The following is a 27,916-nucleotide window of genomic DNA, read 5'->3' on the forward strand; positions in this document are numbered from 1 at the left end:
GAGAGGCATTGTTAGATGACATTAAAACGGGTCATAATTTCCCTTTCAATTGAAGTTGCGAATCGTTATTCTGAAACTACTAATTGTAGTCTTTACAGCTCCATGATCATTCTGGCCAATCATAACTACGTCTCAAGCCGTAGATGTAACAGTAACAGTTGCTAAAGCGGTTTTGCCTTTGACATACTGAGTCTAAGCACCTCGCAAACATATAAAACTTTGACATCAAAACATATTGTAGTAATTCCCTGTTGTGATTCCAACTTGTCCACAAATGAAGAATTGTAATTCTTCATTGTGATTATCAATTATGTACTCACTCCTAACGAAGTTTAAAAATTCAACATCACCTAAAATGAAAACTTTATTAATTCTAGAAGTATTTGACGAAAGTTTTCCTTTTCAACGTACAAAGAGAATTACTTTAATATGTTACACATATGGAATGGTACAGGGCCGCACTTATACAAATGCCTAGAAAAATCTTTATTTTTATTATAAACAAATGATTGAATCGTTTGGGCCCTTCTTCAAGACTCACAATAAGGATTAGGTATCCAACTACTAATTTATGACTGTTCGACACACAACCTAGAAAACCCCACTTCTTTTTTTGTCAAGTTCAATCTGAATCTTTGTAGGGTCAGTAGAGACGTTTCACTGGTATTCAAGAATTTTAGGCCTTGTCCACAATAAAGTACATTAACTTGATGTAAGGGTTGGCATAATAATCCTTTGTATCTTCAAAACTAGCCCAAGGTTCGATAGGGCAACTTCACAGACTCCCGTAAGCACCAATACATCATCTATGTGTATTATGCAATGCTTTCATCAAACTTTCAAAAAAAAAAAAAAAAGTTCTACCAGTCATTTCAAAGTGGCTGGAGCATTGGTGTCATTAGGAATTACGATATATATACATCATTGGTACTGAAAATCGTCTTGTCTAATCAATCTGTGTCTGGTTTCATGGTTCCATCAAGCTGTCCCTGTCCCACCTTTAGGGAATTGTATCCAGTTTTTGGTTCTATTAAGTTGTCCATGTACTATCTTTAGAAAATTGTGTGTTTCTTGGTTTCATCAAGCTGTTCATGTGCCATCTTTAAGGAATTGTGTCTGGTTTTCTCTAGATGTAGTGAAATTCCTTAAAGACTTTGTAAGTTTATATTAAACCTTGTATCACATCCAACTTACGAGATGCATATTATTACATTTATGGTTTGAGTGACTAAGTCCCACCTATGACTTAATGTAGGCCTCAAGACCATGTAACAGTATTTTTAGTTTGCGTAATACTATAATACATAAGATTACAATTTTTAACAGACTTTCTTTTACTGGCTTAAACTATGGTTTCAAAGTAAAAGAAAATACCATTCCATGTATATTAGTATCTGCAGTTAATGTTTTACTTCATAATCATACTATAACGGAACTCTTGCTTGAATAATAATGGAAAAATTTATTACGCAATGTGCAACCCCCAACTTTGCAAAATTTTTATCCTGTATGTATGTATATTTGCAATAGGGGTAACGATTTTCCAGTTTCCTAACAGAGAACTTTATTTTCTCCATTCTCTGGGTGCAGATATGTCATGAATACATCACTATGGAGATCTAATGCACTGGCGCCATCTACATAGACATAATAGTACTGTCTGTTGTATGCCCATGTAAATACTTTACAGGGTGTGGATGAATATTCACCAAAACTGGTACAGAAGTTCATCACGTCCATGAAGAAATACACACAAATTTTCAATTCTGCATTTTGTAGTTTTCATGAATGTTTTTTGCAATTTCGTTTAACCACTAATTTGTCCCGGTTATAGATATTCACCAAATTTGGTGTAAAATTTTGTTGGGTCCATGAGGAGATACATTCAAATTTAAGGTTTCATATTTTGTGTTTTGATGTTTTTCTAGGTGTTATTGGGTTTTTAAAATTATATATAAAGGAAACAACTTTTCATGTCCTAATATAAACTTTCATTAATCACAAATTTACGTAACTTCCATCCAGGGTACAGAAACCCCAGCTAGTTTTATTAATTTAATAATTGTAAAGTCTGCTATTTAGATATTTTTGTCTTTCATGCCAGATTTATATGTTTCTTGCACAATCCATGTAATGATAATAATGGATAACAATATACCACTAAAACTGATAATCACACAGTATCCATTATTCTTAAGTTTATTCTAGTTTCAACTTATTATACATTTTTTTTTTCACTTACTAAAGTTTCTAACAAAAAATTCAAGATGAAGTATTATGGCAAACGCCTAAATAAAAGACTGAATGATTATTCATGTAGGTTAATGTTGCATAATTACACCTGAACATTCCTGGAATATTTAAAGAAACTAAAGACTTAAATTTTGCACACATCTGATAAGTAGTACCAGACTACTGAACCTAACTTTGTGCACAAGTAAAATAAGCTAATGCTCCTTCCAAGCTTCAGTTTATGTTATTTGGCAATATGAAGATGGTACTTCCAACATAGCATTTTTAACCTATTGCTTCTTACCAGAAGCACTAAAAGTTCTTTGTCAACCTGTATATAATTGCAAGAACTAAAAGGACTTAAAAAACAGTTACAAGTTTAAATATTTTATTAAGAGAGATAAACAGAAAAATAAGGTTTAATAAGTACCAACTTAGAATAAGTAAGATTTAAGATGAAGCAACACAATGGTTTTAAAAGTGACTAATCACACTTGAATTTACTATACCCTATCAACATAACCATTAATTTACTTTTGGGTTAAATGTCTCTTATTTTATTAATGCAGCTATTACTGATATGTATGAACAACATATATATCCATCATAACTATTTCAAGTTGAGAGCTTCCATTGTGAATCTTTAATGAAACATCCAACTCAAAACCAACAGATAAACAAAATCAAGAACAATTTATTTATGCTTTTGAACTTGCAAGATGATTTAAATCTTTTTAGAGTCAGTTTTCTTATCTGAAATAATTTGATTCCAATCAAAGTAGATATTTTTCAGTTTATTGGATAGAAAATGAAATAAAATAATTGGACATAACAGAAAAAATCACAAGCCACACTCACAATGTTAATAACTAGTGATCATTTCAACCAATATATAAAAAATACCTGAAACATTTACACAAACAACTATTTCCATGATATTAGATTTTCAAAACCACATTACTAATCACTATGTTTCTAAATCATATCAATTTGCTGTATTCCAGAAGTGTAGTAAACTTAATTTTCATAACTAAAACTGATCTATGATTTTGCTTTTCATATTTAAAGCTGAAATTAATATTTCAAAACAAGATATGTTTTTGTATTTAACATAATAAAAAGAACCTAAACATGAGCAACTATCAGCAAAAGAAAAACTTAAACTATTAACTGAACAGAAAAAAGTGTCAAACAGTTCTAGAATCAAATTAATACTAATGTTTGGATGATCTGCTCTTTAACACTAGTGGCTATTCAAAGAAAAAACACAGCTATACATAAATTTATATCACAGTAATAAAAACAAAATAATATGGAACACGTGTAATGCAATGAAGAATCAATGAACAGGTGAAAATGATATAAGATCTCCAACTTTTGAGATATGAGACCGAGTAAATCTTCTCGAGAAAGGAGTGAACAAGTGCTCTCTATCCTGCAGGGTTAAACATTAAAATAATTAAGTAACAACAACAAAAAATTGCTATATACAGTACCTAACTTTAAAGGAAAATTGCTAAATTCAAAAATATGCTTAGGATATTTATAGTTTAAAATCTACTTAAACTCAAACCATAACCCAACAATTTTTCCTACATTATTTCACAGAAAGAACAAAACAATAGACCAAAGTGAATCACACGTGCACTTTTGTTACCTCATACAATTTTAGTTAGCTTAAATGAAATTAGCATTAAATTAAATAACAGAAAGAAACAGTTGATTTGGTTCCATTGATCCAACATTTCTAAATACAACATCAAATTTAATGATATAATGTAACATACACAATATACACAATCTTTATCAACTCCATAAAATTCATTTCAAATATTGTGCCTCTAAGTGTAATTTTTATCACCACTGTTTAAAAATATGTCAGTTAACTCAATGATTATGGAGTTAAGGTATTGTAGTTTTAATGATTTTTAGTTTTCGAAAAGAAATAACAAAAGTGTTATATCTTTAAGGTTGCAAAACTGGCAGATGTGATTAAATTCAAGCTCTTGATCATACTTGTTTTGTAATTAATAATCAATGAAATTTTCACTTGTGAACGAGCCTGTCTTATCCATCCATCCTGTAGAGAGGTTGAAACCACAGTTCTACAGTGACAAACTGTGCCTGTTCTCTCTTTAACACATTCAATTAAACTTCAGAACAGTACACATTTCAAAGTTTCACCAACTTTTAACTGTATACAATTATCACATATCTACAATTAAGTACCCAGCAGGTGATAACTACCTGACATAACTGTTAGTTCAATTTACACTTGGATTTTGCTGGTATTTGTTTTTTTTGTCAAAATTATCACAATCTGATATTAAAACATCTGCTGGAATACCAGTGTGTAAACTATTCTAAACCCCATAGATATATACATTTTACCAAAACAAAAAGAGAGGTCTAATGGTGTTTCATATAAACAGACACTGATTAGTTACCTGGTCCATCTCTTCTTCCACTGGATTACTAACACTTGAATCTTGCTCCTCTCCAGACAGATGTAACTTTTTTTTCTCAACATCTATGAAGAACACAAAAATAGTTGGAAAACACTAATCATGAAAACAAAACCAAAGGAGCTATCCTCTTGTGGGATGAAACATACATATAATTGTGTTTGTTGTAAATTTAAGCACAAAGCTGTACAAGGAGCTATCCTCTTGTGGGATAAAACATACATATAATTGTGTTTGTTGTACATTTAAGCACAAAGCTGTACAATGGGCTATCTGTGGTGTACCCACCATGGGTGCTGATACAAAACTTACTTTTAACATTAAAAGACCTCCAATTTACCACCAAGCCGCTGAGGGGGTATGTGTGTGTGTATATATATAAAATACTTTGGTAGAATTTGTATTATGTAGATAAAGTTGAATACTTTATTAATAATGATGCTAAGTATTTCTTCATGGAAATACATGTTCACATTGTTTTAATAAGCATTGCAAAACATTAAACAAAACCTCTTACTTTTAGTTGGTTAACTTTCCTTTAAAAGACAAACAAAATGTTTGAAGAACATATAATAAGTGCCATATAGATGGATGGAAGAAAATAACGTGTGTGTGAAATAATGCAATTATGTAAGATTCCAATTAATGCAACCCTATAGAGAAATTAATAAATCGACTACTGAGAAATGTAAAAACAAACAAAAAACCCTTCTAACACTATTATTATTATTTTACATGTAAAACAGTTTTAGATTTTTAAAAAAAACATGGTAATTTCAAGTACTAATAAAATATAAAAAGAAAAACCTAATTTTTTGAAATGTTTGCAAAAAAACAAACAAAACAGCCTTGGGTAAAATATAATAATAATAATAAATTTACTTCAAAAAATTCCAGACATGGCAGTTATCAAGGTGGTTAAATGTGCTCAGAGGTTGTTGTTAAATCTTCAATGATTCTAGACAGCAAGATCTTGTTTCCAACTGTTAGGAATTCAAAAATGAAACCAAGCTAATAAGATTTGTGAACTTAAGTTACATTTTAGAAATACCCACTTAAATCTACTGAATGGATCATTACACACAAAATTTTATAATATTTAGAATGTAATACTTAGACTAGTAATAGTGTGACATCAGGGAATGGACTGTAACCAGAAGTACATCTTGATCTGTGATAGATACTGAAAGCAAATGTCTTACCATTGTTATCAGGTGTAAAAGTCCTTTCAACAGAATTTTTGTTGGAAAAGTATTGTTCTACAATAACTTGTTCCATTGCATTTTCTTTGTCTTCATCACATCCTGCAGCAGTAGCTCCCCCTACAAGAACTGAAATTCCGGCTGTATTATACAAGTTGGAATTTGCTTGGAGTTAACAACTATCTTTGATTACTATGTTTTTATGATGCATAAGTTCATTAAGTTGTCTTCCACAAATAAAATAACTGTCAACCTAGATGAACTAAGAAAACTCAATGCACTACAAACTACAATTCTTAACTTGGATGGTAGAAGTTTTAGTGAGTTTTTTTAATGTAAGAACAAAATATTTTGTTTAACAGTCAGTGAAAAAATCACAGCAAATCAAGCAAACTAGCATTCAAAGAATCCATTTTCCACAATATTTCATGACAAATTGCAATTTTATTGCAAGAAAATCCTTTCAATAAGGACAAGAAATGCCAACTAACAACATGAAATCATCTTACCTTAGCTACAATACTGTATAAAAAATATTATGGAATAATAACTTAAAAATCACAGATAAATGTTCAAAAATCATTAAAGATAATTAGAACTCTAAAGTATTTAAAAAAACACAAACTTGTACCATGCTAGTTGTCTAAGAAAGACTACTTACATGAAACTAGAAGAAATGTTGACACTAGTTTCTGATTATAAAAAATAATAAAAAAATTAAATATGTAAACAGAAATAATGCTGTTTCCTTTTCATTAGAAATTCTGCTTAACAAACTGACAGAAAATCAACAAATATTGTATGCAAACCAGGTAATTAGGTTAAGGAAAGATCCATTAAAATCCTAATTTCAACACCTCCCAAAGCCACTCCAAGCTACATTTTTTTTTCTTTCACTGACTGAGTTTTAATGTTTCTTCTCAAATGAAACATCAAAGGTAAATGTCTAAATAAAAGCTATACAAAATGAAGTAATAAAAAAAAGCAATATTTTTAAGCAGCAACACAGCACAAAATGCCTTCAAGGTACTCTCCAACCCACCTCTTCATCTACAGATCAAACTGAGAAAGCAAAGTGCAATTCAGTTTCTATTACCAATGACAGATGAGCTAAATATATACAATTAAAGAAATAAAAAAACCAACCAAACTTAAACTGTTAATTAAATTGAACATGTTACCAGAGTTAAATACTCTCAAATCTCATCTTTCTTAATTAAAAACAGAATTACTGCTTTAAGAATTAATGTTTCTCTATATAATTATCAAACTGTTTGGTAAAGTACCTTAGATACATTTAATATTTGTGGGTCCATTACAGGGTGTAGTAAACATCTGAATACTTTCTAAATGAAACACTATTTTTCTATGCTGTTTTGAAAGGACAATATTTCACCAAGATTGTGAAAATGTTAAAAGAAATTTCTAACTTAAGTTTTTCATTTTAAGATACATTCTTTCAGACTGAAATGTTTGTGACAAATACTGAAATTTTTGATATATTTAAATATTTAATTATATATCTAATTAAAAAAATAAGAACTTAAATCCTCAGAATATTTTGGTATAATGGCTTCATCAGAACAGTTTTCATAATAATGAAGTATTGAAAAAAAACTAAATTAATATTAGTTTTTATTTTCTGAATACACTTTCGTATATTTATTTTAAAAAACAAACTTATTCTCAGATTTTTCAGTAATTAATAAAACAAGTAAACTACATACTTAAAAAAATACACAAAGTGAGTTACAAAACAAAAGTCATACATTTTTTGTTCTGCAGACTACATTTATAAATCAAAACTGGATGTTAGCCAGTGGTTCACTGATAGAGATAGCTGGGCTAAATAAGCAAAACTTAAGTGTTTAATATCACTTTGGGATTACCTGTTTCTTGCATTTCCTTTATATCTGAACTGGACTTTGACAGATTCTCTGATAAAGGATAATTTATTCTATCAGAACATGAATACTGCTCATCGTTAACTGATTTCTCTTTCTTTGTTTTTTCTATTTCTTCTTCAGATGAACTTGTAGCTACAGTACACAGAAACACAAGTGTTATGTCAAGTAGCATAAAACTCCAAATGGAGAAGTAAAAAAAACTTGTTAATATATCTTGCTTTATTCTAGGTGGCAGAAGGAGAGCTTATCTATTCCATCATGTGTGGAAGAATACTGGTATATTTTTAAATAACCTGTTCATTCTACAATTTTATTATTGTCTTTTAAATTAGTTTATGTTTTAACCTTTAAATAGCAGCCATCATCAATTAATGCTGTTACTTACAACATTCCTACTGTTTAAGGGTTAGAGTACAACTGTTCATGGAAACTTTTTCTATTAATTTTCTTAATATGATTGAGATTTTCTACAGTTTTCCATAACTTTATGTGATAAAAGACAGCATAATATTTTGAAATGATTTGTAATAATACCTTCCTTACATTATAGAAAAAGACAGCATAATCTTTTGAAATAACTTGTAATTTTGCTGAAAGGGAGACAAACTGTGAACTACTAGATTCACAGTTTAGCATGCTAGCCAGTAGGCCATGCCTTGATCACAAATATAAAAATTTGCATTCAATTTCTTTTTGGTACTTTGTACTTTGAAAGAAAGTGTCTAACACACTTAAGGTAAATAGTCATAAGATAAATATCTGTAAAAGAAATGAAAAATTCTCATTTTTCCCTAACTTTGACAATTAATTTTTGTAACTACCAGTTATCTGGATCAAAGTAACCTCCTATTATTTCTTTAAAAAAAATTACCAACCAGATGTTGTTTCTGAGGTAATCATCTCAAGTAACTGTTCTTTTAACAATGGGGAATCACTTTTTATTGGAGTAGATGAGGCCCTAAAAAAGAAAAGAACAAATTAATAGGAAACCCAGACAAGTCATTTTAATTAAACTGGTAACAAGGTTTATTATACACACAGTAGGCCAGTGTTTACTCAGACATGTTTGTTTGATTGACACTAACTTTTTAATGTAAAAGGTACATCTTCCAATTATCTATACAACTGGTAATTCCTGATACATTTAATTATCTATACAACTGGTAATTCCTGTTATTAAAGACAAACTTTAGAATTTGATTCAGATGTTTAACTTAAGCATTGTTTCCTGAAAGTGACAACGGTTTTGTAGTTTCATTATATTTAGTGGAGGTCCGACTTTTATAATTGAGGCTGTAAAATGACAGTTTGGCTGATGAGAAAGCCAATTCCTGATGAACTAAAAATATTTTGTTATTTTAATAGATTGCACCTGTCTAAGATAAGATGTTTTAGAAAATATTTAAAGTTGCTACCATAGCTTCTTCACAAAACTTTCCAAGAACACAACAGATTCAGATCTAACTGAATACAACACTCCAAAGAACACTTACTTACATTGCAATACAAATATAAATCAATTTAAATTTTCAGTTCAACTGCACATAGGTAAAAATTACATTTTTTAGAACTAGAACATACATTTTCTAAGCATTTATATAAACAGAGCAAACATTGTGGTGACACATTTACTAAGTAAAGAAACATATTTCATACATGAATATTTGTATTCCGGAGATGGCTGGTATGGGTATTATAAGCTTTAAAATGATGTACAGAACAATGTTTTGACCTTCTGAGGGTGCCTCCAGGTTGAAAATGTTTGAAACTGATCGTTACTGTGCATGTCCTGGGGACGAATTTGTGAACAGGTATAAGATTGTTAAGGGCACTACAGTAAGATGTAAGGTTAGTAATTAATATAGGTATAATGTGCAAGGTTTTTAAATTAATATAGGCATAATGTGCAAGGTTATTAATTAATATAGGCATAATGTGCAAGGTTATTAATTAATATAGGCATAATGTGCAAGGTTATTAATTAATATAGGTATAATGTGCAAGGTTAATTAATTAATATAGGTATAATGTGCAAGGTTAATTAATTAATATAGGTATAATGTGCAAGGTTAATTAATTAATATAGGTATAATGTGCAAGGTTAATTAATTAATATAGGTATAATGTTGTTGGTTTGAGTTTTTGTACAAGTTGGGATTCCTGTACTTTATGTTTGTTTGTATTTGTCTCCCTACTTAGTACGTTGGTGTTTTCTGTGGTTATAGTATATTTACTTGATTTGCAGTGTTAAAAAATATGTGAATGTAGATGTGTAAACATATTATTGTAGAATAGTTCTTTCATAGGCAGGTTGTTTTAAACTATCTGGTGAAAATAATTTCAGTAAAAGTCCCAGATTTGCTCATTTCCACCCCTAATATTATTACAAACTTGAATACTGTAACTTAGAAGCCAAACCTTTCAGCCAACACTGACAATATCTTTTAATTTTGAACCAATTCTCAGTACTTTATAAAACGTTTAGTGATCTATTTCTGTTCTAGAGATTTCTTGATTTAACACAAACTTGAATCATTACAAAATCACAACTTGCAGCTCCCTCTAGCTAACAAATAAAATAAAAACATTGAAAACAGTTGACAACATTGAAAATAACTAGTAATCACAAAATTAAAGTGCCAATTAGCCACAGTCATCAAAACCTTTGAATAAAATCATCACCATCATTTCAAAGCATTACTATTACCATATCCACAACCTTACTTTCTACATAGAACAAACACTATCATATGGCTGAAATACATGGCTAATAAGTAAGTATAGAACAATATCTAAGTTTATATAACTGTAAATATCAAATTGATGATGCCTATGGACTCATTATGATTTATTTTAGATCTATGCCTAAGTCTTATGTTTGGAGAATAAAAACTTGAGTTGTTATAAAGAAATAGTAGTTTGATACATAAAAATATTTAACTTTTGTTTCATGCATCATCAGTTCAAAATTTAACCAGAATTTTGGTAATTCTCAGCTCATTGTACACTAAAAAATATCAACTTTGCAAGTACAGTAGTTCAAATTCCAAAACTTAAGTTACATAAAAAATTGTACAACATTTTATGAGGGTGACAAACTGTGTGAATCATGCACCAGCAACTTGTACCTTTATCATGGATAACCAAATACACTCCCATGAGTGGGAGAGCCCAGTTGATGAATTGACCAAATACTATACTTGGTTGTTTTTATAATTATTTCTAATTAACTTCACTTTTTATTTAACGTACCTTCTTGAAATGTTACTAAACAAACCCTCTGGTGGACAGAGAAATGACACGCCCACAGCAGGACTAACTGGATTAAAATTGAAGGAAACGAGATTGTTTGGAGCAGTAAAGCTGTATTCTGTAGGTGCAAAAGAAGGGTTTTGGGGTGGCTTCTTAATGATGCTGATGTCTGCTGGAAATGGTGTCTCTGGCAAAGGAGAAGGTCCAGCTGGCAAACTGCACACATCTTTCTTTGGATTTTCATTTCCAATTTTACCTAATTTAAAAATCAAAATATATCTCCATAGTGATACATTTTTAAGTGAATAATAAGTGAATAATTTTCAAACACGTGGTGCACATATAATTCCATATCAGAGTTTTCATAGAACTTTCGCAACAATTACCTTCGAGTAGTAACAATTTTAAACTGTTAAACTAATGCACAAGTCTGTGAAAAACTGGCAAAAAGTTTATTACACTCTTTCAATACCTTTAGTCTTAGATCCTTGTTGTTGTTTTGCAAAATGAGCTTAGATCTAAAACAAAAAAGTAATTCAGATCTTTCTTGAGCACAACAAGGAAACAAAATATACAAATTGTCAAAGTTTTGTACAAGTCAGTTCCTATGTCTTTTGAACAGATATTTTAAGAAACGGGGCAGAAATCAGTTGTGTTAATTTAATTCATTATCTTAAGACTTATTGCACAATTAATTTGTACAAAGATATCCAATATTAGGCGTCTATTGTCATTTGCACACCAATAACTATAACACCCACTGTTAAAACAAGCAACTTCTTTGACTGTAAGGATGCAGATATGTTAAATCTGATGCAATAGAATTTCTGAAAGGTATCTTATTAGTAATTATTCTAATGTATTAATAAATAGTAATTATCTTCATTTGAAATTAAATCAATAAAGAAACCTGCATTTGATGCAACATATTTTGCAAATGAATGAATTTAAACGGTTTTGTTGCTGCAATTTAAAAAGCAGACCTTTCAATTTTACTACAGTTTAATATACATTTACACACATGTAATTTTAAAACATACAAGTTGGAAATATTCATACTGATAAATATTGTAACAGGGATCAACTAATCTTTTGTGTAAGTTTATGTTGCAAAGTAAGTTATAAAAGACAACAGAGGTGAGAATATCAATGCATTTCAAAATTAAAAGTCCCAAGTTTTATTTCTACATATTAGATTATGCTTTTCTTGCTAACTAAATGTTCAAATTTTCATTGTTCTTACACATTAGATACTTCTTTCTTGCTAATATACTAAATGACATTGTTATTGCCAACTGTATTGTTTGGAGAGAACTGACAGGTGCGATTATCAGCTGGTTGTGATCAGTGCTTCATTATAGTGTCAACTATTGTGTCACATTAAAAATTGTGAAAAGAAAATGACAGGACAGAAAGAGAAGAGCTTAAAGTTATTCCCCACACAATACAATCATGCACAACTGCAGCAATACACTTGTCTTTGCTATATTTACAATTGTAAGTTATTAGGACCATGTAATTAACATGCATTATTCAAAATCTGTTAAATTAGTTTTGTTTTTTGTTTTTTTTTAATTTTGCGTAAAGCTAAACGAGATCTATCTATGCTACCTGTCTGTAATTTAACAGTGTAAGTCTAGAGGGAAGGCAGCTAGTCATCACCACCCACTACCAACTCTTGGGCTACTCTTTTACCAAAGAATAATGGGATTGACTGTAACATTATAGCATCCCCACAGCTTAAACGGTGAGCATGTTTGGTGCAATGGAGATTCAAACCCACAACCTTCAGATAATGAGTCGAATGCCTTAACCCACTTGGTGATGCCAGACGAGGTTAAATTAGTGTTCTGGAATGTATGTATACAAGGTTTAAGAAATGTTTACATATTCTATTAATTTGATAAAAAAGATACAATTTTAATTAACAGGAAAGAGTTAAGGATAACAAGATCTGACTTTTCTTTATTATACAAAGTTCTTCAATGTTTACTGAAAGCTGAAAGTTTCATAAAAAAATCAATGTCCAACTTATAAAGGAATAACATAACAAGATACAAGGAAAACAAACCTTTTAGAATATCTTATCAATGACTCAAGGTTAACAGTTACTTAATGCAATCCAGTAAATGTTTGGAACTGTACAATATTTCTCAAACAATGATAATTCTAGTGTTTCAGGCAATCACAATGAGTTTAAGATAGCTTCTAACAAATGAAGTGACCAATATTTTATTTCTGTAGTTCCAAACAGTAAAATTGTGAAATTCTTTATTCTTATACCAATAAAATCCATCTTTGTTAAAGAGACTTTTTACAAACTAACAATCTACCCAGAATAAACACCTCTTTTTCCAAGTGTTTTCCATTTATGTTGTTGGATATGATTAGTATTAGTTTGCAACAAAGTGAATAAGAAATATAAAGCATTATTATAAACTGTAGACAAATGCCAATTTTATTAACCTTTCAAAGAATCATGCTTCCCTATGCAGTTCTTGAAATATGTACAGATTAGTATTGCAATTCATTATTTGTTTCCTTTAAAAGGTTTGATAAATTTCCCTCACGTTCATACATATAGGCTGTTTGCTCCTTATCTTAGATGAACAGTTAATGTTGTTTCACATGTTTGTAACAGTCTATATACTAAAAGAATTCTTGCATAAAATAAAAATTAGTTTTAGATGCAGAAATATTGTGACCACTAAACTTTGTACCTTATCCTTAAACAAACAAAAGAAAACTGACCACTAGAAGACTGGAGCATTTCTTGTGTTCTTATTTCTTCACATTTCTGAACTTTCAGATGACTTGTTTTCGATCTTGTTACTGGACCACCCACGACAGGGAATTGAGCTCTCATTTCTCCTTGTTTTGATGTTTCCATCTTTCTTGTTGTGGTGTTTTGCTTTGGATGGGAAGGCTTAGTTGATCTAATAGATGATCCAGTAGTTTGAGTCTGAAGATTTGTTGTCTGTTGTGATTGTTTGGTTTGCATAAGGTTTTCAGACTAAATGTGGTATAAATCATAGTGATTAAAAATGTAATCTTTAATTTATTTTGTATCAAGTTTGTGCAAAATATTCCATAAAAATAACATTCCATGCTTTTTTTAATCTTACGTTCAACTTCATTTAAACTAAAAGGATTAAATTAGGTTACTTCTATGTTAATACCCTTCTCACAGTGACAAAAAATGCAGGTCAAAGTTCACATCATTTTCACAAGTTATTATACTAATTTTTAACTTAGTGTCACTTTCAAGAAACTAATTTGTAAAGCAGTAAGTATTTGAATATCACATCAAAATAAAGTATAACAAATTCAACAGGGCAGTTAAAGACTAAGGTTCTAAATTTTTGAATGGCCAAACTTATATCTTGAACAGATATCTATGTCAATATTTTCTAGGTTAATGATTATTTTAAGACATATTTGTAAGTTTAGTATGTTAAGTTTAAATATCTGGTATCACAATTAAATATATTAATGCCATTGAAATAATCAACTAATTAAAATGAGCAATTCTGATTATTTTCATTTTTCATCATTTCAAGCATGTAATCAAAATATTACCATTACAATTACTCAGGCCAGCATGGCTCAAAGATTATGTTACTTGCCTTATGAATATAGGGTTCTGAGTTTGATTCCTGTTGCCATTAACCCCACTTATCTATCCAGCAGTAGCCCACCGTGGGGATATTGTACGTTTTGAACTTATGACAAAATCACTAAGGCACCCTCTCTAACATTAAATAACCACTTATCAACACCCACTGCCAACTTTTCAAATCAACAAACAACTCTGACATGACGACTGCTGCTAACTATTACTATTTCCATTGACATAACTACTCATAATGGTACTATGTATTCAGCTTGCATACAGTTCACAACTGTGAGGGTGTGATCTAGTTGTCCTTGATCGTTTGTTGTTCAGTTTCTACCTTGCTTGGACTAAAATAGCTTTAACTTAGTATATTTTCTACTTAATACAAGCTACAAATATTATGTTAAAGGTTAGGTTAATAAACAGTTAAAGCATGTTAGCATTCATTATTCTTTATTTGGGGAGTTACTGCTAAATAACAGTCTAACAATATCACTAAGACACCAACCTACTTACACAAATAGAAATTTTGTTTCATTACGACTATATCTAGCTAGACAGGAAACCCAGGCAATTAAAAATAAAGCTGTAACTGTTGTCATGTGTTACTTGCATTAAACAACAGGTTGAACAGTCACCAAGTGTTTTTGTTTTATTTACAGAATGATAATGTTTTATTGTCATGTGTTACTTAAACATTACAAAGTACAGTAAGTTTAGTTTGGTTTCTCAAGCTCGTGTGTTTTCTTCCAGTCTGTACCACAATATTTAAATGTATTAATATTTCTGATTTCAATACTCAACAATTCCATGTTTAAAACAATGTTTGTTTTATGCTTATCAATGAGTTAACTTTTATGTTTTTCACAGTAATGATGGAAACAGAACCAACTAATTCAAAACATCTGTAAATGATGGGTTGGTTGGTTGATTTAGTGTTTTATGGCACAAAGCAACTAGACCAGCTGCACCAAATATCCAGTAAAAAGTTAAAAGTAAATTTAGTAAAATTCATAAAAGGAAATTAAGGTAAAACAAAACAAAGTTTTAAAAAAACAAATAGCATAAAACCAATGTTTACATCTACTCTACAACATTAAGAGAAAAACTACAGTAATACAAGTTGTAAAGGACTTTCTGTAGCATAATTGTAATTATCATAACTCACCAGGAAGACTAACAGGTAAGTACAAAAACCACCGTTAGTCACCTGAAGTTGGCCTTTCCAGTCCTGGTTCCGCATTATTTGACAATATGGCATGGCCGTTTTCCAAAAGAAAAGTAATAAAAAGGTTTTAAAAGACATGTAGTAAAATTATAATAATAACTCGCCAGGATGACTAATGGGTAGTTCAAACAGCAGCATTAGTCACCTGAAGCTGGCCTTTCCAGTCCTGGTTTCGAGTTATTTAATGTTATGGCCAGTTTCTAATTTCAAATCAAACTAGATATGATTTTTAAAAGGGAGCCACATTAAAAAGGTGTAATATATATATTAAAAAACTTAAATGGCATTAAAAAGATTAATCACCTTTAAAAAACTACAAACATTACCAAGGTGGACAGTGTCCATTACTAATAGCACTGTCTAACGTTATGGACAAACCTTGGGACAAAACATGTTTAAAATAGTGCCATCATTGAGATACGTAACAATGACAAGAAAGTAAAATGTAGCATATTGTGATGAGTGTTACAAAAAATACACACTGGTGCATCAGTTCCAGATAAAAAAAAAACCAACAAAAAAGATGAGGTAAAAAACTGACCAATGCATAGTCTAGTTAGAACAACTTCCTCTTTCTGATCCTTACAGAAGCAAGATGGCCAAAGTCCAATATAAGGTTTTATTTGGTAAAGCTTGTTTTCGCATTGTTTATTCCAAGTTGACTGCCAGCTAGCACAGAGCTAAGCCTTGAATACAGGACCACAGTCCATGTATGGGACAGGCACAGCAGTGATACTGCCACAGCAGATAGATTAAGCTGCACTCTCAACGAGCTTGTTCCCGCGAATACCAACATGGCCCAACATCCAGAAATAGGCCACTCAGTTTTGAACATTGACAAGAACAGGGTGTGAACAAACGTGAAGCAATTCTAGGGCCAGTAGAGAACTAAGCAAGTCAGTATAAATCATGCAGTTGGAGTACTGCTTAGCTTCTATGTGATCTAGGGCAAGAAAAATGGTATACAGTTCAGCAGTGAACACAGAAGCTGTAGAGGGGATTCTGCACACAACCACCAAACCACAACAAACTATGGCAGAACCCACACAGTCACCTGATTTCGAACCATCTGTATAAATAGGAATGGAAGGATGGGTCAAAAGATGTTCAGCAAATAGCAGACAGTATTTCCAATCAGGAGTGTCTGCTTTTCTCAGATGACTTAAAGATAGGTCACATTTGGGGACTGTAAGAAGCCATGGTGGGATGGGCTGACCAGTGGATTCTGTAATGTTATCCAATGACAGACCCAATTCATCCAACTGCGTCTGGATACGAAGGCCAAAAGGAACAATGGCAGATCATCTGGTCTGAAAAAGTATGGCTCACCAAGGAAGGAAAACGCAACCCCAGGAAGGTAGGATGCTTTGGTAAGGAACAAAGTTTCGAAGCATATAATAAAGACAGTTGCAAACGGCAGAGGTGCAAAGAAGGTTCAAGAGACTACGTATAAGCTCTGTACTGGGGAAGTACAGAAAGTCCTAGTGCAAAGCCAAAGTATTTCATAATGAATAGAGTCTAGCATCTTTAAGGCCGATGGTCTGGCAGAGTCATTGATCAGTGATCCATAGTCGAGTTTCGATTGAATAAGAGCACAATATATCTTTAACATGGAACATCGATCCGCTCCCCAACTGGTGGTAGAGAGGACACACATTTGACCTGTAGCTGCTTAATGTTTGATTAAGCTTATGGTCAAAGATAAGCCCCAAGAACTTTGTCTCAGGGACCACAGGCAGCAAAACTTCACCGATACGGAGTTCAGGATCAGGGTGAATACCCTGTTAGCAGCAAAAGTGCATGCAAATGGTCTTAGAGAGAAAGAAATTAAAGCCATTTGCTGTGGTCCACTTCAGTACACGATTGAGGGCAGTTTGAAGTTGCCGCTCACTATACCTCATGTTTGAAGACTGACATGAGATGTGAAAGTTGTCAACATAGAGCCCGTTTGCAACAGTGAGATGGAGATGTTCAGTGATGGCATAATTCTTTACACTAAAAAGTGTGACACTCAAGACACAGCCCTGAGGGACTCCAAGTTCCTATAGAAAAGTACGGGAAAGTATCGAACCAACATGAACTTGGAATTTCCTGTACATTAAAAATTTTTAATAAAAATGATTATAGTCATAAAGACAGTCAATTTGAAAGAAAAGAGGTGAATGCTCTACCCGAGTCTTGATGGCCAAGAAGGTGGAGGAACAAGCAGAAGTGCTAGATACCCAGAAAAACTTTCACCTAGTGTGTTGGTGATGCTCGTATATCAGCGACTTCTTGGCCATTACAGAGTAAGATTGAGAGGGGGACGGAATTGTAATGCCCACTGACCTTTCGAACCCTGTCCCATATGACTTTGGAACTGATGGTAGAAGATATACTAGTTGTGAACTTAATCCAAGATTCCTTCTGGCTTTGACATCTTACCCACCTAGCATGTGCACGGGCCCACTGGAAAGAGATGCGGTTTGAAAGTGTGGGATATCTACAGAAAGTATCCCAGGCCCATTTTTGAGCCTTCCGTGCCATGTGGTAGGCAGGATTCCACCACGGAGGAGTATATAGTGGAAAAATGTGTCAAGGTTTTAGGAATACATTGAGCAGCTACTGTTGCCACGCAGTCGTCTACTGATAGCTGACAGACGATGGCAGGATCAAGTTCTGCGAAAGCAGTGAAAGTGGACCACTCTGCCTGATCCAGCTTCTGTGATCAGAGAGCATACGCTCTACAGAGCAAACCCTCCTATCAATAACAGCACTTCCCCAGAGGGGATAGTGTCCATTAAAGTCCCCTAGAATAAGAAAGAGAGACAGTAACTGTTCAATGAGAGCATCAAGGTTTGATTGATCATATGTCTCTCCAGGTGACAGGTAGAGAGAACAAACAGTAATTATATGACCCAAGCAAACACGGATGGCTACGGCCTACAAGGGTGTGTCTAGTGACAAACACAGGGTGGGCACATGCTGATCAACCAACAGTGCCACCCCTCCACGTATTCGTCCATCACACAGCCTGTCATTTCTGTACAGAGAAAACAGCTGAAAGGTGACTGTATCGGCAGGTTTCAGAAATGTTTCCTGTAAGAAAAGGCATATAGGATGGTAGGAAGCAATCAGTGTTTTGATGTCATTCAGATTAAAACATAAACCTTGACAGTTGTCATCAAAAATAGCCACCCTGATACAATGGAACGTGTAGGCGAATTGACTGGAGAAGCTTTCTGTTTACATATCAGAAGCACTGATGTTTTATTTTTTTTTTACTTAATGGTGAGACTGGTAGAAGCAGGGGACACAAATATAAATCTTTGCAGGGTAGAAGTCAACTTCAGCTGAAGAAAGCTTTCATTTTCTTTGGAATATGTTACCTTCAGTTGTGGTATACGTAAAAAGAATTTAAGAAAGTTAATGGAATTATTGATAAGCATTGGAATGATAAGGGCTGCTTCTGACTTTCGTTTTAAAGGTGGACCAACAGTATCTTTGTTATTGTTAAATTATACGTTTTTAATATCAGCATTTCTGCACATAAATATAACAGCTTATCACAAATGACCCAAGTTTTATGCTGTAAAGGTTACAGAATTTCAGAGTTGTGCTCATGTTTAAATCAACAGAATCTTTTACCATACATAAATGTACACTTGTTACGTTTCAGAGATAACAGCAACATAAAAATAGCTCATAGATGCAAGCTTCACAATTTTCTTTACAAATATAATTAGATACTATTGTTACCAAACATACCACTTGTTGATATGTAACATATTGTAGCACAATATCTTAAAGTCAACAACAAAAACTAATTGAAGGTAAGTTCATTCATATACCTGGAAGCTGTTTTTCACTGAGGTTTTTAAATTCCACATCTTGGAGGTCTGACAAAAAGAGACAAAAAAAGAAATCTTATATTCTAAAAAACAAACTATTTTTAAGTCAGAATACATTAAATATCAAAACATATAAACATCTTTTTCTTCTGATTTTACTAAAAGCAAAAACAGCAAGATTAATTTACAATGAAACATTTCCTGAAATTTCAAACACTGTTTTTTGCCTGTTATCAAATACAGTGTAAAGACCAAACCAAATTAATGGGTGAAATCACCAAGTTTCTTTACAAAATACACACCAGTTTTCTCCACTAGTTCATAGGACTAGAGTTCAAAAGTTTGTGGTTTCCTATGTTACTAAGAACTGAATCTCACTGACACATAAGCAAATTCATGTATAAACAATTTACATAAAAAGTAAAAAAAGTTGATGAACCATAATGGTAATTCAAATATTAAACCTTCAATTCAACTAAAATATATATTTAATTTTTTTTTGTACCAGTTGATATTGAAGTACTGAAAGTTTTATGGTACACTACTTTATAAATTAAAGTTCAGTAGAAGCATTGACTGCACAGAAAATGATCATACCATGCATACTATTTTGTTTACAAATGGAAAAGTACTAACAAGACGTACATTTGTGTTTTCTTTTTTCAGAACTTTTGAAGAGGAAGACATCAAATATCTAGGAGGATCGTGGTCTACGTGGCCAACCTTAAACACTGGCTTGTGCTTATTCATTTCTATCTTTTTTTTAAAGTCCCGTTCAGTCTTCCACTTCTTCAGCATTTCACGTCTGTTAATGGCTTTGCTTGTTTCTTGACTCGAAGGTTCTACATAATACACTATATTTTAATTACGCATTTTCTATTTCATGTGTACATATTTTCTATTTGTTTGTTAATTATAATTTATGAATTTTTCATTTAATTTCAATTTTTAATAATTTTGTTATCAATTACACGTGGCTTTTAATATTTTGTTACAAGGTGTTACTGTTAGTAAAAATGATTTGAATTAAAGTAATTAAAAAAAAAACTCTTCACATCCAAAAATTAGTTCATTAAGTTCCATTTGAAAGATATTTTACAGTCCAAATTTCTTCAATTAAAAAGGTATATTTTTAAGTCTAAAACTAACAAGGATTTATATAAAAGCATAATAATACATCAATTTTTTGTTATAGTTTCATCGTGTTTTTTACAATACCATTCTTCAATATCAAATACATTAGTAACAACTTTCTCCTGTACATTTTGAATTTTTTTAACCGTAGGATGTTGAGGATGTAAATTTAATGTTACTAATAGACGTAACAGTTTTCTTACGACAAAGCCACTTCGGGCTATCTACTGTGTCACCGATTTTAGCACTTAGCGCTGTACTAGCGTTGGACAGGTGTAATAGAGATTAATTAGTTCTAGGAAAATTACTATTAATAATATACTTCTTACTACAGTACTTCAACTTTTAAGCTGTATTACAAGTACAATAAAAAGTTGTAACACCACTACTATGGTAGGACACCAAATCTAAATATAAACGTTTCTAATAAGTTTTATATTACCATTTGATTGGTTCTTCAGCCCACCACTATTTATCGGTTTGTGAAATTCAACATGAAGTTCAGCAAGTGGCTCCACTTCACAGCTTGTAGTACTTTTACTACTACCAATATTCCTTCGTCGTGATAACTGTTCATGCCGAATATCCTTTCTGTCAAGGGTTCGACGGTGAGCTCGTAAAACTCGGCTATCAACAGCACTGCTAAAATTTAGGGATTTTTTTTTGTACAAAGACAACATGGTGATATAACTTTAAAATATGAAATAAAAACTTGTTCAAAAAAGGTTTACAACACGATGTCTGACAAAAATGTCAAGTTAGAGAAAAAACAACTGAATTTTAATATAAATTCATGTCACACAACCTCCTTACTTTGTTACTCACGAGACAATATTTTGAACAGACTTACCTTAACATACTGCTCTCTGCTGATTGGTCAGTATTATCCAATCCTATTTTTCTTCGTGAGAAGACCACTACGTAATAAATCATAAGAATAACGGAGAAATACAACTAAATAAAAATAATACATAAATATTTTAATATTCAGAAATAGAATTCATTTTCAATTGTTTTATAAGTATAGTTAGCGTTTTCTAATAGACATTTTAATATTATATATATATAATTTCTTTCTTTTGCTAATGTGTTTCGTATGATGTTGACTAACAACTTACTTGGACCTGCATGCGTTATTGATTTCAGAATGAACCCTAACCCTAAAAAAAATCCAAGAATACGCGTGAATATCAGTGTTACAACAGATTTAATACCTTACATACTCATTACTTCACGCTTTCTTTTAGAAATCATTAAGCCTACAGTATCTCATCCTATAATCCAATAGTTATGTTAGAAAAATAAAACAGTCTTAACAGACTAGCCGCCTATATTCGAAGTCGCAAGTTTCTGTTCTTTATTTCTACTATCTTAAAAATACAACACAAAATATCAGAAACCTTTACATATTTTTATTAACTCCCCGAATAATATTGTAAAATTCAATAAGATTACCTCTGTGCTCCCCCAGTGGCACAGCGGATTGTCTGCGGACTCACAGTTCTAGAAACCGGGTTTCTATACCTGTGGTGATCAGAGCACGATAACCCATTGTGTAGCTTTGTGCTTAATTCTAAACAAATAAGATCACCTCTTACCCTTTTCTCAAGACGAGGGCAGGCATAGTGCTCTGTATATGGAGATACACAGGTGGAAAAAATATTACATTAGTCTTTCTTTTTTACACATTTTTCTTCTGAATCATCGTCTGTTTTAAGACCCTACTACATATAGATAATACAAAACTACTAATCATTACATCAGAAGCTTTATAGGCTGCCTTGGGACTGCATCAGTCGTTTGTTGGCTGAGAGTCAGTTTAGAAGCCTATCTGTTAGAAAGTAAATGTGATAGATCATGGCCAGAAACACGGAAAAAAAGCAGACTATTTATTCTTTTGAGTAAAGAAGAGAATACTGCTATAATAATTAAATCTAACCGACCTACCGTGAGCTTGTTGGTCAAAAGGCAAAGAGAGACTAACTGTGTGAAGCGGCGAAAGATTGGGTTGGGGAAATCTTCTTCATCATATGAAAATTTAGTTCTGAAACTCACTACAGAATTGTCGACTGTCATTCACATATCTTAAAAGAATATGGTGAGAAATTCCAAGGGTAACTGTCACCATGTGCACCGTCTATTCTCGCCTGTTTTCAGTCAGTCTCTTAGTAAGACATCTAAAAAAGAAATTCATCCTCGATAACCAGATGATGAAGTTAAGCCTCAACTGGGCCCGAAACAAAATCAACAAAAATCATGGTGACTGGATTGGAGTTATGTGAGGCATAGTGATTTTCTCAGACGAATCAGTGGTCAACCGGCAAGGGTATGATGGAAAAAGCTTTGTACCGCGTTAATATGGAGAAGAGTTTCATCCAGCATATTGGAATGTAACAACTGTAAAGCATCTATAGAATTGAGTAGTAATGATGATGCATCTCTGGCCAGGGTATGGGACGCCTGCATTTTGTGAAAAGTATCTCTAATGCCAAAAAGTACATAGAGAACCTGGAATCCAACCTGGGATCACTTTGGCGGAGCTAACTAATACACATTCAAGGATGACTCTGTTTCATGCCATAGAGCTAAAAAGAAGCTGGTAACGTTCGCGTTCTCTATAAAGTAGACGTGGAATAAAGAGAAAATTTCACTCTATGTATATTGAAAATATATCTTAGGTTTTACTTCATTGCTTCAGGTAAATGACTATCGTTAAATGGAAAGGGTCAAGACACTTTGCTAACCAGGCAACAGTCCAGATGTCAACCCTATAGAAAACTGATGGGAGATGATTGGTTTGTTTTAGAATTTCGCACAAAGCTACTCAAGGGCTATCTGTGCTAGCCGTCCCTAATTTAGCAGTGTATGACTAGAAGGAAGGCAGCTAGTCATCACCACCCACCGCCAACTCTTGGGCTACTCTTTCACCAACGAATAGTGGAATTGACCGTCACATTATAACGCCCCCACGGCTGGGAGGGCGAGCATGTTTGGCGCGACGCGGGCGCGAACCCACGACCCTCGGATTACGAGTCGCACGCCTTACGCGCTTGGCCATGCCAGGCCGTGAGATGATTGGTAAAAAGTGCAAAAAAAGAAACCCCAAAACACCTTGGAACTGCAGAGAGCCATAATCCTCGTGTGGCATCATTAACTAATCCCTGCCTACATTTAGTTCCATTTATAGAAAATTTTTGTATTTGCCAAGTATTTGTTGATAATTTTTTGTAATATTTGCCAAGGTTGATTTGTTAGTAAAGATGCAGATACGTGTTTGGATATATGAAATTTGAGTTATCTTACACCACATAATGTTCATAACCGTTTTACACTTGTTCTGACATTTGTATAATGCACAGATTCATAAAAAATACAGAAACAAAGAAAAGTGCGAATACATTGAATAATTGAGTATTTTTTACAGCACTGTAATTACCTCTTTTAAGTTGTAATAAATATGTCTATAAGCACACACTAAACTTGTCTTAACTTTGTTACTAACAACAGCACATTGCGTCTATGGTTTGACTTATCCACCATTCTGAAAATATCCTGTTCTTTAATCACATTGGTGGGTGGATTGCTTCAAGTAAAATGGTGTTGACCAAATTATGATAATCCAAATGTATTACCTTGCACTGACTATAATTAAAAGTCGTCTACCAAATATATTTCCTGACTTATCAAATGATCCAAGTAATTTTGTAGCACTCCAACATATTCAATACAGCTAGGAATACCAAAGACTCCGGAATTTCCTTATCCCAACTGTGGCAGGGGTAATAGTGACTGAGAATTACACTGGTTATTTCTGTTTACAAAATGATCTGTTTATTCATTTCCACGATTTATTGTTATTGTTTTGTTTTGATTAGAGCTAATAGACGTTGTTATATGTGCATGTTAAAGGCAGCTATTGGAAAAGACAGTTTAATTCTAATAACTACTTTTATGCAAACTTTCTCAGTCCAGATTTGGCAAATTGGATATGTCTTCTGTGCAGCTGTTTTATTGTTTCCTTTTAAGAGATTCTGAAGAAGAGTTCAGCTGCTATTCGTTCTAATAATAGTGACAAAATAAATGGTCAGATATTTACTGATCCTTGGACGTGAAGGCAAATCTGTTAACCATAAAGCGCTCCCAGCTTATTTCTGTAAGACAGAAGAGGGAGCAGACGTAATGTTATTTCCGTCGTGCTTGTTTATGCAGTATTTTATTTCGCTTCTGTTGACTTACAAATAAATTATTTGTTTATTTACTTGTGAAACTGTCTTGAGCGTCTTAATATGAATTTAAGATTCGGTATGTGCAGACGTTTTTGTACTTATTAGATGGAACATACCGTTATTTCATCTTATAAATTTATATTGTAAAACGTCACGTCTCTCTTCCGTTTGAAAAGCTGTGCACATAGGCAAAGCTCAACATTCACTTTTCAAATGACAGGAGAACAGACATCAATAATGACCTACAAGATGAATGCTTTAATACAGTGGTTCTTAACCTTGTTGGAGGTACTGAATCCGGGAAGTTTCGTACTTGCATTCACTGACCCTTCGTAATTGGAAAAATAAAATTTGATTTTCTCAAATTCAAAACATAAGTAGATATTTTATTAGTGCACAAAATGAACCATGCATCAGTTGCACACAATATCACTGTGTTCAAAACACAAAACCAACAAAACATGAATTTCACACAAAAACAAAAACATAACTCAATGAATATTTACTGCAAATCAATGTGACTTTTGCTGTTGCCTTTCAGAGACAAGTTCAGAAATGCGCGGCTTTACCTTGGCAAGTGCTACTCTCATATCATTTTAGCAACAAAGTCTGTTCCTTTTCTTCGTTTTTATGTCTACCATCCTCGAAAAGGATTGCTCTCAAAGATACGTTGTAACAAACGGTATGAGTATCTCAAGGGCTTTCTTAGCAATAAGAGGGTACGCTACGATTTGGTGACACCAAAACGTTGAGAGCGTTGTTGTTCTGAATGTTGCTGTTGAACCTGGCTCTGCTGAAGTTCAATGATTTCGTCGAGGTATTCATCATTGACATCTGCTGTTACAACATTAAACGTGATCGGCTGTCTCACCCATGCTAGATATGACTCTCTGGTGGGGAAGTATCCGTCGAGAGACTTTGGGAGCTCATCTAAGTGTATGGCAATTGCTTGCTTCAGTTCCCCGGGTACAGAAATGTCTCCGATTTCAGACACATCTTCGATCTTACTTACACAGTCATCCAGCAGGGGAAGTTTGCGAAGTTATCATTCTCTGTTCGTCGTTTCCATAACGGTAGCATTTTTTGAAAAGCCTTCAGGTTTTCTTCCGCTTCGATGATGTTGACTCCACTGTCCTGATTGAGAGTATTGAAGATATTGGCCATGTACGCCAAAATGAGAATGAATGCCCCCTGCTAGTACAGCGGTATGTCTCCGGATTTACAACGCTAAAATCAGGGGTTCGATTCCCCTCGGTGGGCTGAGCAGATAGCCTGATGTGGCTTTGCTATAAGAAAAACACATGAGAATGAACTCAGATTTTTCGAAGCAATCTGCATGACAATGCTGGTGCTCTCGCAAAAACAGGGCTAATTCCACGCGTATGGCAGAAACACGATTCAGCACCTTTCCCCGGGATAACCACCGAACGTTAAAATGGTACAAAAGTACCTCGAATTCAGAGCCCATTTCATTACACAGCTCTTTGAAGATGCGGTGCTTCAGGGCACTATTTCGCACAAAGTTCATGCATTCCACTACAATTTTTAATACTTCTGCCAGTTTAGAAGGCAAGCATTTTATTGCTAACGCATGCCTGTGCAGAACACGTGCGTTACAATGATGTGTGGTGCATCGACTTTCACCAGCGCACCAAAACCAGAGTTTCGTTCCACCATGACTGGAGCTCCATCTGAACAAACTGCAAAAACCATATCCCACGAAAGATCGTTGTCTCTGAAGAAGTCATCTACAAGTTTCTTCACGTCAGCTGCCTTAGTTGTTGTTGTAAGAGGCTTCAAAATAAAAAAATATTTTATCTCGTCGTTCTTCACATAGCGCACGAGTACAACAAGCTGGCTTAGATTGGAAATGTCGGTGGTCTCGTTGAGTTGAAGGCCGAATTTTGCTGGGCTTGAAATCAGATCTGCAACTATTTGAGCCAAGATGTCATTGCTCATGTCATCTATTCTGCTGCTGATGGTGTCATTTGAAAGAGGAATTTGGGATAACTTATTTTCAGCAGCTTTTCTTAGCATGATATTCGCCATCTTCAACGCAGCTGGTTTTACGAGTGCTTCACCAATGGTGTGTGGTTTGCCCTGCTTTGCGATCAAGTATGCAACTTCGTACGATGCTGTGAGGATCGGTTTGTCGATGGGTACAAAGCCGCGAACAGGCAAAGTAGCCTTTCATTGAACCTGGCTCTCTTTACCTTGAATTCAGCAAGACTTGTGTTTTTGTATTTCCCATCTCCATGCAGCTTTAGGGAGTGTTCTCTTAGTTTTGCTGGTGCTAGACTAGAATTGCTTAACTTGGCATTGCAAATTATGCATTAAAGAACGCTGACTCCCATCATGTTCCGTTATACAGGTGAATTCATATTGTACGTATTCGTCCGACCACTTTCTGTTTTTGCTCGACATAGTTAGTATGAAGGGATTGAAAGATTAGGAAAAAAATCACAAATGACGCACGATTACTACAGTCACAAGTCGACTACTAAGCGCACGAAGTTTCCTGCAGCACAGATATTAAGGCCAAGTGATGTGACGTGATCAGCCGCAGCCAATTATGATCAAGTGGAGCATGACGTCACGAATCATACGAGTCGGGTGAATGGAATAAACACACACACAATGTGTGTGTTTTGATCTTCACCGAACCCCTTGGGTGTGATTGAACCCAGGTTAAGAACCACTGCTTTAAGAATAAAAATATAGTCTAACTAAATACTGACTTAAAAAGAGAGAAATAAATACAAATAAAATTTATAATGGAATTAAAGAAGTTGGAAATTCTGTAGAAGTAGAATACTTAAGAAGA

At 33.2% G+C, this 27,916-nt stretch overlaps 1 protein-coding gene across 2 annotated transcripts; it reads right to left on the minus strand.

Moving 5' to 3' along the window:
- Positions 1–3,013: 3,013 nt before the first annotated feature.
- LOC143233659 (uncharacterized) lies at positions 3,014–21,814 on the minus strand. Of its 2 annotated transcripts, XR_013018268.1 has the most exons (12): positions 21,717–21,814; positions 21,309–21,508; positions 20,378–20,574; positions 19,733–19,780; positions 13,810–14,071; positions 11,059–11,314; positions 8,682–8,764; positions 7,789–7,938; positions 5,900–6,028; positions 5,580–5,680; positions 4,680–4,762; positions 3,014–3,667 (listed from the first exon to the last, which is right to left on the minus strand). XR_013018268.1 is itself a non-coding variant. In XM_076470127.1 (11 exons), exons 1-11 carry the CDS (start codon positions 21,797–21,799, stop codon positions 3,572–3,574), a joined length of 1,587 nt encoding a protein of 528 aa, XP_076326242.1. In that variant the 5' UTR covers positions 21,800–21,814; the 3' UTR covers positions 3,419–3,571. The 2 variants fall into 2 exon arrangements, 1 of the variants encoding a protein (XP_076326242.1); XM_076470127.1 differs by lacking the exon at positions 5,580–5,680 and having other exon boundaries at positions 3,419–3,667.
- Between the last annotated feature and the right edge of the window lie 6,102 nt (positions 21,815–27,916).

The sequence above is a fragment of the Tachypleus tridentatus genome, chromosome 12, assembly GCF_004210375.1.
Source record: "Tachypleus tridentatus isolate NWPU-2018 chromosome 12, ASM421037v1, whole genome shotgun sequence".
NCBI lineage: Eukaryota > Metazoa > Arthropoda > Merostomata > Xiphosura > Limulidae > Tachypleus > Tachypleus tridentatus.

Excerpts from the sequence above, each read along its gene's own strand:
- LOC143233659 (XM_076470127.1), bottom strand. The coding sequence starts at position 21,799 with ATGATTTATTACGTAGTGGTCTTCTCACGAAGAAAAATAGGATTGGAT. Across the intron at positions 8,765-11,058 it reads TTTAGTAACATTTCAAGAAG|GGCCTCATCTACTCCAATAA; the intron begins GTACGTTAAATA and ends TTTCTTTTTTAG. Across the intron at positions 6,029-7,788 it reads AAAGGAAATGCAAGAAACAG|TTCTTGTAGGGGGAGCTACT; the intron begins GTAATCCCAAAG and ends CCGGAATTTCAG.